We start from the raw sequence: 13766 nt of genomic DNA on the forward strand, positions 1-13766 counted from the left end.
TGGTTTCATCTTTTTTCATAATAATCTCTTATTTGGAGATATCTGAAAAAAAATGCTGTTCTGTAGATTGAATTCCTTCAGTAGTTGGGCAAAGCTTTTAAACTCCTTCCCCCTGGTTAATGTACATATTGCTGAATACCTTTATCCCACCACTGTTTAAAACCTGAGTCACTAATTCCTGGTTTAAACTGAGGATCCAAAGCAGGCCAAATTAATATTTTGATACCTCTCTCCATATCATACTCCTTTATTATCTTGCTCAAGATACTGAGAGATTGTTTGATAGTTATGCTTTTAGTTTTCTGGCTTAATTTGCCTGCCTTGTCTCCAAGAGATAACTGAAGTTGAAAAGCCCCATGTTTAGTCTTAATGTCTTTCCATTTTGCCTGGTAATGAGAACAACATCCACAAACAAGAAATCTTACCTGAGCTGCATAAGAATACTGCCTCAAGTTAGGAAGGGACATCCCACCTTCTTCCTTGTTCAATAAAAGTGTTTTATATCTAACTCTTGGCGTCTTGCCATTCAAATTAAACCTGGATATTGGTTTGTCCAATAATCTAAATTGTATTTCAGGGATAATAAATGGAATATATTAAAATAAAAATAGTAGTCTTGGTAACAAATTCATCTTTATCACCTCAATTTGCGTACCAAAATCTAGATTAAATGCTGGCCAACATCTAATATCTTCTGATATTTTACCTAAGTCCTTTGCAATTGTCACCCCTAGATATTTGATTTTTTTTTTTTTGCCATCCAGTCAATTTTATATTTATTTTTTATTGTCTGATTAGGAGAATAGTTTAAGGAGAGGAGTTGAGTCTTGGTTATATTTAACTTATAACCTAAGTATTGACCATTGTTTTCTAAGATTGTCACGATTTCAAGATTTAGAAAAGTTCTATCTGGGTCCTGAAGAATAACAACTATGTCATCCACAAATAGTTCTATGATGCCTTCTAGAGAGTTACTCTGTCTGATCAGTTGTGCCAGCAGCTCAATAAATATAAATAAAATATAGCAAATAAAGTTGGGCTTAGGGTAATCATAACATCAGTACTATTGGAGTTCAACAGTGATTAAAACAGCTGCAGCTACGATATTAGTGGAGAAAAAATGCATCCTTTTTATTACATTAATCTTTAATGAGAAGTTAGCGCAGACTGAGCGCTCCATCCTCTCACAGACAGCCAACTCACCGCAACCATCAGTGCATAATTGCAGAGGACGAGGCTAACAGAGAGTAAGCTAGTAGATACAAGTTTTTAAGATCATCTAGCCTACGTGCCTTAAAATAAAACTTGGGATTATAGCAGCGCTCCTCTTCAACATAATGACACCTGTACTGCGTCTGCCCTGAGCCTGCCCTATCTGTTAGAGCTGCAGCAGGTCCTTCTCTCACCATTGCGGAGCGTGGCCACTCACGCTTCAGACGCACAGGATTGCGCATGACGAGAAGAAAAAACATTCCACTTGAGTTTAAAATGTACCAGAAATAAGAAATAAATGGACTGGGCATGAAATTCAAACCTCAAATCAAAGTGGAGTGAAGTTTTTGGTGCAACAAGTCAAACCTAAAGTCTTATCTGCACGTCTGGCATTCACATGCCTCTCTCACTTTGTCATAGCACCTGTGCGATGAGGAGTGAAAACCTCTTAGCACAGACCAATTTTCTCGTAGCATTTGCGACATACATGTCGCACTGTACAGCCCTGTTGGGTCTGTCGGCCTTTGATCAAACCTGATTGGTCTTCGTCAATTAAATCTGACAAAGTTTTCAAACCTATTAGCAATAATTTAAATAAATATTTTACAGTCGACATTTAGAATTGAGATAGGTCTATAGGACTCATATAGTTCTTTGTTTTTACCTTCCAACCTGCTGCAATTTTTAAATTGCAGGAGTTGCAATATTTCTTTAATTTGAAATGTGTCAAAATACCAGTTTAATTAATCAATTCTTTGCAGCGGCAGAGATTTTATGCACATTATGCAAACATTCAAGTGTCAATTTCTTTTAATAGTTCACAAAAATCCTCCTTTTTGTGTTTCATGTATGTTTTTCTTAATCAAAATGAGTGACATAAAAATGATAATGCCCTTAAACAAAGCAAATGACATCACATTTGCAATATGAGCAAAAATAGGTGGCTCATTCTATCTAAAACAGATGAAGCCTTGTGTTACTTCATGAAAGTCAGACCTTCAGCTGGTAGCCAGCCTAACCTCCCCCACCCCAGCTGCCTCCTTTATAGCTTAAGCTAAAGCTTGTTGCACCCCCATATTCTGCTTCATGCTACTATGGAAGAATTGCTTTGGAAATAACTGAATTGTTCTCAATACACATGGTCTTATTTATGGAATTATTTACTGCTTAAATTTGTTGAAAAATACATAAGATTAACCCAGGAATAATCGCATATTAAATCGCAAAATTTAGAAAAAGAATCGAAATTAGATTATTTTTACAAATTGTTTAGCCCTATTTTCCAGGTATTACAGTAACTAAACATATAGAGGTGATGCTGAAATCCTCATTACCTTTTGGATGATGCATGATGATTAGCCTTGCTGGTGTTCAGCCTAAGTTTTGATTTCTTCTTTGCTAAAAAGCAACAAGTTGACAAATACTTAAAGCATGCAGCCTAAACCAGGTGTATCTTATGAATGGAGTTATAGTATAACAATGAGTGAGAAATCAGCACACCAGTCAGTCTAAAAGCATAAGTAGTAGGAAGTTAAACTGGCAATGATCACACATTTACTTGTTGCATCCATGTTTCCCTCTCATAAATTAATTACCATTTTACTGCTGGATAAAGCCACAAATCACTGTCTGGGTTTTAGTGGGAAATCCATTTAGCTGCAGCTCAGTCTTAATGTCAGCTGTACTGTTCAGTATTAGGAAGACTCCAGCTGAAATTGTCACCTCTCTGTGTGAGGAGGAAAGGTGAAGTGCTTCATTTGCATTTGAAAATGTCAGGAGGGGAGACAGCGGAGAGAGAAGGGCAGAACCTCTCACAGGAGACTGTTAATGAAATGCTTTGTTAATTAATTATTTATTTAATTTTTTACAACTCACTCAGGTTTAAGTGGCAGCTGTGCAGTCATTCCCGCTGGGAGGATTTCAGGGTCAGATATAATGATATTCAATTGACTGGAATAAGTTTAAGTGTATTTCAAAAAGGTTTACTAAATTGAAAGAACCCTATATTCTTAGAAACAATTCAAACTCGGCCTGAATACCAAATCTGTACATACAGCACAGACTGTAGCCCTGTTTCTTCTATCTACATCTTAATTGCCAGTTTTGTTGTTACTTTCCCACCTAAACGTTAAATCACTCCTCTGCAGCTCTTTGTTGGCGTCCTAAATTTCACTCGGAGGCGGCATTCTTCCTTCCCGCCTTCCCCTTCTCTCTCCAGAGTTGATCTGAAGGAGGAAAATCCACATAATTGCCCCCAAAACACAGTCCTAATCCTTCAGTTCCGCCATACTGGGATAGCGGTCAGGCTCGCAGCTAATCCACGCTGTGTAACGGATCTCTCAGCTGGCCCAGGTGGGGAAAGGAAGCTGCACTGTGGCTCTGTACAGATGCATACACGCAGGACCTTTGCAAGCCGAACATTTATATCATGAACATACTGTGCTTGCGGTCTTATACCTTTGACTATTTATACAGCTACAATTTGTGGCCCTGGAGTACAGATGTGTTAAAGAAACAATTACATGAGCTGTCATCATCTAAGTTAAATATTATATAGTTATATTAATTAAGTCACCCCTTGTGTTAAAAAAAAACTCATTCTCACAACATAATTTTTTAGCACCAAGCAGACCTGTTCTTACTGTTGTCAAATTATTGCTGATATGACATGAATGATATTTAGCCAAACAATTAGTCTCTCCTGCTTAAGATACATGACGTCTTAAATTTTGCACAGATACACCATATACAAGAAAAACTCATTATAAAACTTTGATACAACACTAGTAGTAGCAAAATTAATTTCTGACCTGTAACGGGGCTGAGAAGCTTCTGTATCTCTGCTCTCTTGATTGTCATCTTTACAAGAATTTCCTCGGACAAAATCCAGCCACTTATGATTTTCTCAGTGCTGTATATTCCCCTAATGTTGCTGAGGTCCAAATAATCTCACTTCATTTGTTTTATATGCTCTGTTACGTTGGAATAAAACCGCAGTTAAGGGACATTTTCCTTCCTCTGCTCATGTGGACGCGGCTCACCAGGTGCAACTGATTACTGACGGAGAAACGTTGACTTTAAGCGCTAATTGGCTAGTCCCCTCTGCTAACTTACAGAGCTAAGAACAGCTCCGTTTTTCTTTTTATGAAGCTTTCCTACGCAGTAAGACTATATAGAAAGCTAAACCCAAGCCGGTCCAACATGATAAAACAATCTATTTGTCGACTTCACCACAGACCCAGCAGCTACACTCAGCACTCTGTAGTGTTATGCTATATTTAGCTAACGGTTAAATTGTTAACGGTAGCTTTACATAAAGCCGTTTGTCGGCATTTTCCCCATAAAGAGTTCTTAAACCTACTATATCTCGGCAAAAAAAAAAAAAACACTTAAATAAAAGTAGTACGTTAAAGAGAGTTAGCACTCAACTTTTAGACGCAGACATTTAGACAGACACATTGGCCAGAAATTTAGCCCACCAATGCTGATACAGCACCGTGACAAATGGAAGTTAAGCTAACTACACAGATGTTAACTTACAAACTAGTCCTAAAAGTTCAGTTATTGGGAGGACTGTATTTTATAACAGTATTGGAGTGTTAACCCAGTCGACCAAAGGAAAGGAGGGATAAAGGGGAGAGCTTTCGGGGTACAGCTAATCTATAATGTGCACAATTGGCAGGAAACAAAACTGAGAAATCCTTAACACAAAAAAATTATAATCACGAAATAAAGGGGGAAAAATATAAAAAGTCATGAAAAGGGGTTTAAAGTGGGAAAAATGTCCACAAAATAAGGTAAAATCTGCCAAAAATTGGTGTAGTGAATACTGAAAATTGGTCAAAGATGGTGGGAAAAAGGATTTTTTTAAAGTTGCAAAATGAGTACAAAAAAAAAAAATTAATTGATTAAAGAAAACTGGTAGAAATGGGTAAAGATGAGATGGGAAGGGTTTGGAAGTAGCAAAAGTGGGCAGAATAAGTGGCAAAAAAACAAGGGATGTGAAATAGGATTTCAAAGTGGCACAGATAGGGTAAAAGCGGCAAAAATGGGTAACGGTGTCAAAAATGGGCATGAGTAAAAAAGGTTTTAATAGTGCTAAATATTGGTGTACAAAGGCATGAAAAGGTGCCAACATTAGGCGGAGAAAGTAGCAAAATTTGTTTACAACAGCAAAAAATGGATGGAATGAATGTAAAATGGAATTAAAAAATGGGAAAAAAAATGGTTGAAAGTGGCAAAAATTGATTGACAGTAGCAAAAATGGGCAAAAAAGGTGGCAAAATGGGATTCTGAAAGTGGCAGAACGGTGGGCAAAAATGGGCAGGAAAAAAGGGATTAAATGTGGCAAAAACAGTTTAAAAAAGGCAAAAATGGATAAAACCAGTGGTGAAAAGGGATGAAAAGGTGGTGAGATGGGTTTTTTTTAAAGTGGCAAAAATTTGGTTACACTTGCAAAAATATGTAGGGGGGAAAAAGTGATGAAAATGGGTTAAATGAGGCAAAAATGGGTTAAAAGTAGCAAATAATGGTGGATTTCATTAATACTATCAATAAATCACAACTGGCAAGGGCCCATTCATTGGGTTTGTCAGGGGCATAGCCAATTCTGTGAGTAGGCCTGAGTGTGAAATGACGAAGAGTATTCAAAGGATAATTTATCCTTCTGATATTTTCTCGAGTCTAAGTATACATAAATTTTTGTATTCCAATCTAGATGCTGAATATAAGTCAGTCAACAAGAGGATAAGTTTCAGAAACAATGTGCAGTCTTACCTGTGTCCGTTCAGTGAAGCATGATGTAAAGGTGTATATCCTGAGCTGTCTGTGCAGTTGACATTCAGGCCCTTCCACATGCTGAAACAGAAAACAAAGATGCATCAGGATTAATACTCAGAGTGAGATAAACACACTCTACCTGGCAGCAGGCTCTCATATGTCACCTGTCAAGTCTGAAGTGTTTGCTGTTTTGTTAAAATGCTGCCTGATGCTCTGTCTGAGTGCTGTTGATGTGATTACTGAAGCACTGTGTCACACATTTTTGAATACTCTCTAGTCAAAAATCCTGCATCCAGTCACCCAGTACCTAAACTGGTTGTTCCGTTTGGGGGTGTGGGGGGGCTGAAACCGATCCCAGAAGTCCCTGGGCAAGAGGCGGGGTACAATCACAGGGCTGGCATAGCTACGGCTTGATTCAAGCTGGGTTTAAAGCTTTATGAGGAGACTACAGAATTGGTTTTCTTGTTCATTTTTCCCCTAAGATTATTGCATTTGTTTTGCTGTTATTTCCTCATACAAAAGAATTTTACTTTAATGTACTTGAGTCCTGAGGCGAGAAGTACAATTCCTCATATTGGGATTCAAACCAGAAAAATCAAGGTCCCATTTCATCATGTTGGCCAATGAACAAAGTGAGAGAGGTCTGAGCATGCAAATACAACCCTGCAAAACACCATTTCATTAGGGTTACCAGTTACAGTACATACACATTAAAATACACACTATTACACAAATAAAGGCCATGGTTTTCCCAGAACTATAATTTACATGACCTCACTTTTTCACATGAACTCCTCCAAAAATGTCAGAGAAGTACTAATTAGGTAAATTCCTTTCTGAGATCCAAGCCGAAATGTCAAGAAACTTCCAGAGCCAACTTCATAACTTGCTGCTGCTATGAAGAGATACAAACGTGCCTCACAGGCGCTCCCTGCTGAAAGTCTAGAATAAAAGGTATTCTAAGAAAGGAAGTCCTAAGGGGGAAGCTTCATGATTTCAATTCAGTCCATGGATTGCATTTGTTGGAGGGAAATAAAGACATTAATTATTAATACAGCACTTTTTGTTCCTTGTATTGACAGGCATGTGTCTTAAGATAATTTTTCCCTTCTGAATGCTTGTTGCTGAAGCTGTCATTAACAGATAGGTGTTACTGTGGGAGCAGAACATTCAGTGAGTTTGACATAAATCAACACAACAATCAAGGTCAGGGATGTTGTGCAATAGCTGCCTGTATAGTGACACAAAGATGATCTCAAAGCAGTTTAAAATCTGGCCACACACAGGCAGACATTTAAAGCACAATGTGCATATAGATCAATAGCAAAGGATGCATTCTGCTTCGTTCAGTGATGTTTAACCACATTATACTGAGAAAAATTGATGGTACAGCACTATTTATGTCCAAAGAGTCGATCAGCAAATGTAGGTCTTACAATATCAAAAGGTGTCATAACCAAGAACTTCAAACAGCAAAAATAGAGCAGAAAAAGCTGCATAAAAATAGACTAACTCTACATGAACATACAGTATGTTACACACAGAGGTCAAAGGGCAGCAGACCACAAATACAAGGACAAAACTGTGTTTCTGTTGGGTCAGCTGATCCCCACACAGTGAGGGAGAGTATGTGTTCATATCGATCCACTGCACTGCAGCTGACCCCTTTCAGCGCTGACCTATAGAACCAGTAGGAGGGGTTGTTAAAAAGAGCAGGCTGGTGGAGAGTGAGTGGAAGATGACAGAAAGCAGCAAATAGGAATCTTATAGTGGCAGAAAAAAGACAACTAGGACAGAGAATATTAGAGGCCACGGCTAAATCTTAAAGTCAGGATTTGATTTCAACAAACATACACCATAAAAACAACCTACTAATCAATGAACTTCATTTGTCTTTTACTTTCTAATAATGGTTAAGTGTTACTTGGTAGGCCAAACAGTAAAAGGCTGTTAAAAATGACTTACATTTACCTGGATATCAGGGTGGGCAATATATCAAGTATACTTGATGTATTGGGGCTTTTGCCACGCATGATGTATAAAATGACTATATCGTGAACATCGAGTATAAATAATGTGGAGGTTTTGTGTGCATCTCACTGGAGCTTCGCTTCTCCCATGTCCCTGAACGCATCGCTCACAGGAGAGTGCTCACTCATCCTCCCATCCAGAGAACTCTCCTCCACACATGTGCGTTTTTGTATCAGTGGAGGAGAGAGACACATGGGAGAGGAAGGAGGTAAACACAGCAGCGTGATGAGTTAGCGGCTAGTTCTCTGTGTTCAGAGATGGACAACAAGAAACAGCGCTGGATCTGGCAGTGGTTCAGCTTTAAAAAGGAAGAGTTCAAACTAACGTGATAATCGTTAAAATATGCTGCAGGATGACTCTGAGATAACGGCAGCAGTAACACAAGACATCGCTACAGACATGAGCCCAGTGTTGTTGAAAAGCCAGGATTTAAAAATCTCATAAAGACACTCCATCCAGAATGCATGATTTGTCTGGGCACAAACATTTTGCTGAAAACTCCCCGCCAGAGTCGTACAATGTCAGAGAAAAGACAGCCCAGCAGCGGACAAATGTGATCCAATTCCCCACCACTACAGAGCCTTATCTCAGTCTAACATTTCAAAACACCGACAACGCAGAGTTTAAATGTTCCTGCCTCCAAACAAACTTTTTCCCCCATGATCACAAAGGAGAGTTTGTTGAATAAGGTCTAAAGATGCTCTCATGTCATGAACTTGTCAGAAACTGCTCATCAGCACAGATAACAGGACTGTAGTATAACAGGAATGTAATCAAAGCTGTGAGCCTGAATGGTGGACTAGACTGCAGGGTTGTGGCCATCGGCTGCATGCAGGATTGGTGAGTTTTGTGAAGGTTTGCTTCACCCTTAATGAGGAAAAGAATCATTTAATAATTAGCAATAGTGAACATAACAAAGAAAACATTTTAGAAGTGTCCATACACTATGAAAGACTAAGTATTTCATGATTTATGTATGTTTGATTTATTAGTAAACAATTGATTGAAGTCCTTCTCAAAGTAAAATTTGACTTTATATTGATTTTTACCCTTTCTGCACACAATTTCATTAAAAATCCAATAGAATAGTCTATTTTAATCACCAAACTAAGCTAAATTAAACATTATACAGCCACTTAAAGGGTATTTTAAAGTATCACAATATATATATCGGGTATTGGGATATAGCAAAAATATATTGAGATATAAATCTAAGGCTATATCGCCCAGCCCTACTTGGGTATTAGCAACATTAAACAGTCAGACTCTAGATTGCAAAGCCCACCTTTAGTGATAACTCTGGAAGCCCATTTCTACTACTTAAAAAAGAAAAATGTGGAAGTAAGGCAATTTTAAAAAATAATCCTAAGTCATAATTATGAGATAAAAAGTCAAAATTATGAGATAATTAATTTATAATTATTACTTTTTATCTCTTAATTTGTATCTCATAATTTCAACTTTTTATCTCATAATTTTAACCTTTTTATCTCATAATTTTGACTTTTTAACTCATAATTTTACCTTTTTATCTCATAATTATGACCTAGGAATTTTTTAAAGAATTGCCTTACTTTTACATTTTTTTCTTTTTTATTTGACGGAAATGGGCTTCCATAGATAACTCTGGTAGCCAGTGAAATTTAAAAAGTGGTTTCTGGTCATTTGCTCTCTGCTGTAGACACATCCAAGTGCAAACATCCAAGATGGCAGACACCATACAGGGGACCCTCCCTATGTTTGAATGGAAGCCTTATTCATAGTTCAGTAGGGAACGCTCTCGTCATAAATCATTTTGCATAAATCTCACCAAATTACCGTGATTTAATTTTATAATAAACTATATTGGTACATAATTTATATTAATGTGAAAAAATATACTATTTTAAATCATTGACAAATGTTCTTTTTTTTCCTCGTTTTTTTTTTTTTTTTTTTTTTTTTTTTGGAAGGCATCTGGTGACCCCCTCTTAGTGTCTTACGACCCCCAGAGGGGTCCTGACCCCCAGGTTGAGAACCACTGTCCTAGGCTATGCTTGCTTGCTTAGGAATTGTTTTAATATTAGTCACACTCAAGCTACTAAGCGCAAAAAAATTCCTTTTCTTACGTTAGCTATAAAAATATTCTACATTATTTTTTTTCATTGAGCTAATGTTTTTCACCTACAACTGACCTAATTATCGACATCAAATAATCATACATTTTTTTATTTAAACTCTTCGAATAACGCTTCTTTTTGGTTTGTTTTTTGTTTTTTGTTTTTTTGATGCCAACATGTCTTTCGGTGAAAAAAAAAAGAAAAATGAATTATTTTCAACACACTACATGCAAAGTATTTTTTTTGTGTTGAATAATTACAGCCTGGCATATGTAAATGATTAGCAGTAACATTGATTTTTATGCATTATTATTTTTTGCATGTTTAGCATGTTTTTCTCCCCATATGCCAAAAATGACACCATCTGGTGGAGAGTAGCAAAAATGATCAATTCCGAGGCAAAAACCCAGACTGACACCCAGATATAATAAAATGCATGTGTTATGCTTTAATGGAAGCTGCCATTTGAAATGGTTTCAATGGTGCATTTTTTGCACATAACAGCTTGAGTGTAACTCTTGCTTTAAACAGTGTATGTTAGACTTTCTGTAGGAGCTGGGCTGGAAATAACACCAAATAAAAATATGCGATCTTTTTAAAATTCATGTCATAGACATGAACAATTTAAAAAATAAAGAATGGGGAGCCAGTAAAATACACATAACCCCCCCTAAGGGTTAAGCAAGCAGGTAATACCTGGAAGGCTAACAGTGTTAACAATGCTAACAGTGCTAAAGCCATGCAACAAAAACACAAGGAGTCTTTTGAAGAGAGAGTAAAAGGCTTAGTATAAGAGCAAATATTGTTTAAAGACTAATGCTTGTGGTATTACTAGCACACATTCCTGCCATAAATAAGCATTACACCACCACTACTATCAAATGTGCAAGCAAAGCTCCCATTCACCGAGTGTCTCTAATTCAGTCCCTCATTAATCACACCAAACTACGTGGTTGGAAATTGAGCTAATGTTCCAAATGCTCCCTTAAGCTGTTTTCTATATCCGATAGCTTTTCATTGAGCAAACCCGACCTTGAACACACACAAATACACACACATATGCACCAGCGCTGTTAGCCTCAAACAACTGCTCTGTACCCCAATTCATTAAACACTGGCTGTACAAAGAGTCCTTCACATGAGCAGTGCTGTTAACACAATCCACCTCACCCACACACCCACAAATGCAGAGCATTAGTGCACAAACTCCGCAGTCATACTCCCAGCTGAATAACCTTCATAAAAAAAGTGCACAAACAAATATATGAGGGCAATTGCTGAGGGAATGTGTAAAGCTTGTCTTCTGTGTGAGTAAGCCTCGTTGTGATGGCTGCATCTGAACAAGGTGTTGTGTTTTCTTTTGCTGTTCCATATGTGTTTGGAGTGACACTAACAGTGGGTGTCCCTAGTGGGTGATATAACGATGAGTAAGCATTTTGTGGATGCTTCCTATTAGTATTAATAGCCCATAAAAGCCGACAGAAGTTTTACCATTCATTTCTCACATCATTTATGAAGTACTAAGAGCTACATAATTTTAAAACAGTAAAAAGGAAGGAGTTTAATGTTGAAGAGGAAATAGCCTTTAAAGTGCATCATGCCATCTGTTTAAGACTATTTTGTTCACGAGTTAGGAAACCATGAAATGCAAACAAAGATAAAAAACTGGAAATGTTTATGATCATTGAATATTTCCTATAAATTAACTCATTTTTGGCTGGATATTTCGCTGCTTATTACATTTTCATAAAAGATGCCTTGAGTATAAATTAAAGGCACCTGAAGGCAATTTAAATTTAGTTAAGAAGCAATAAATCCAATGAACAGCTAAAAGGACTCTGAATAATGCAATGCAATTCTAAAGTGTTATAAAAAAAACATTAATTTACAGCCGTTTCTTCAGGATTAAAAGATTATGGTAATCCCATGTCAATAGGATTACACGGTATCAGTATTCTATACATTTAGACCCCCAGGATGTTGGAATAATTGGACGTTATTCCAACGTTTAAAAAAAGCGTATCCACAGTGGTTTAAAATCATTTTTTCTCTCATTAATCCACACTCAGTACCCCATAATGACAAAGTGAAACAGAATTTTAGAAATTTTTGCAAACTGACATATAACATTGACATAAGTATTCAGACACTTTGCAACAAACTGGAAATTCAGCTTAGGTTCCTCCCATTTCTCTCGGTTGCTGCTGGAATGTTTCTACACCTTGATTGGAGTCTACCTGTAGTTGCGTTAGAAGCTGCACGTCTCTATACAATACCTGACAGCTGACAATCCATATCACAGCAAAAACCAAGCCTTGAGGTCAAAGGAACTTCCTGCAGAGCTCAGAGACAGGATTGTTACAAGGCACAGATCTGGGCAAGGCTACAAAGAAGTTTCTGCTGCAGGGAGAGTTCCCAAGAGCACAGTGTTCTCCATAATTCTCAAATGGAATAAGTCTGGCATAACCAGGACTCTTCTAAGAGCTGGTCACCTGGGTGACCAAGACCCTGATGGTCACTCTGTCTGAGCTCCAGAGATCCTGTGTGGAGACAGGACAAGGTTTCATAAAGACAACCATCACTGCAGCCCTCTATTGATCTGGGCCTTATGGCAGAGTGGCTAGACAGATGCCTCTCCTCAGTTCAAAACACAACTGTGTGGATATGTGATATGTGTGGATGTGAATATGCAAAATACTCTCCTTATACGTTTGACACTCCCCGGGTTAGTCAAGCAGCATGCTTTGACTTTTCAGGGAGCGCATGGCTAGAAACCCCCATATAGATGCATACATTACTGACAATGTGTACTGAAAACAATAATGTTAGTTCAAAAGCAATTAATCCATAGTAGCATGAATCTAAATTATGAGGGTGCAATAAGCTTTATGCTATAAATGAGGTGGCTAGGGTGGAGGAGGTGAAGCTTTGCCAGCAGCAGCATGATGCATCATATTTAAATACACGGCTGTGTTGAAAGAAAAAGCTGTGATTTGCTGTGGAAGCTGGGAGGCGGTAATTGGGATCAGCTGGCTGTCAGCTGATCATGGCTGGACGTATGACAATCGTGTCCTGCATGAACCATCACTGAGCTTCATAAGGTGGAAAAGGGGAATGATATGTCATTTCTAACAGTCCTGAGTGATCCAACAATTGGTTCCAAAATCAAGTTACCCTTTTAAATGTAACGTTCTTTCAAAATCCCATAGCACTTCTGACAAGTGGGTCAGAATGTTGCTAAATGAGTAAACAGGCAATTTCATGTATGCAATTAATTAGCTATGGCAAACTTCAAAGAAAAAAAAGTTAGCACTGTGTGTTTAAAACTTATTTTAAGTCTCACTCTTCCTACTTTTTAAAAACTAAATTTAGCAGAAAAAGCATGGATCTTTCATGATGCATGTATCATTTTCAAATATATATGTCTGTTTCAAGCCCTTCAACCCAAACTTTCAGTGTGGGAATCTGCCTTTAAAAATCTCTGGAAATAAAAGGTATGAACAAGAAGGTCATCACTGTTAACCCCGTGGTATTTTTTTAGTTAACTTGACACTTGTCTTGATTTTTCAGTAGACTCCCACTTCTCTGTTTTGCATTAATGCTGTATTTATATCTACAATTGCATGGCTAAACTGATGCTACGTC

At 37.5% G+C, this 13766-nt stretch overlaps 1 protein-coding gene across 3 annotated transcripts in view; it reads right to left on the minus strand.

The window, feature by feature from the left end:
- Positions 1-13766, minus strand: part of anks1b (ankyrin repeat and sterile alpha motif domain containing 1B) — a 360504-nt gene that overhangs the window by 261080 nt on the left and 85658 nt on the right. For 2 of the 3 annotated variants that reach the window (XM_041780709.1, XM_041780708.1), the window contains exon 2: positions 5989-6069. In XM_041780709.1, the coding sequence (XP_041636643.1) occupies positions 5989-6069 (81 nt within the window). Of the gene's footprint in view, positions 1-4022; positions 4248-5988; positions 6070-13766 lie in introns of those variants that run through there. The other variant, XM_041780710.1, reaches the window with a different exon arrangement.

This window comes from Cheilinus undulatus, linkage group 23 (genome assembly GCF_018320785.1).
Source record: "Cheilinus undulatus linkage group 23, ASM1832078v1, whole genome shotgun sequence".
NCBI lineage: Eukaryota > Metazoa > Chordata > Actinopteri > Labriformes > Labridae > Cheilinus > Cheilinus undulatus.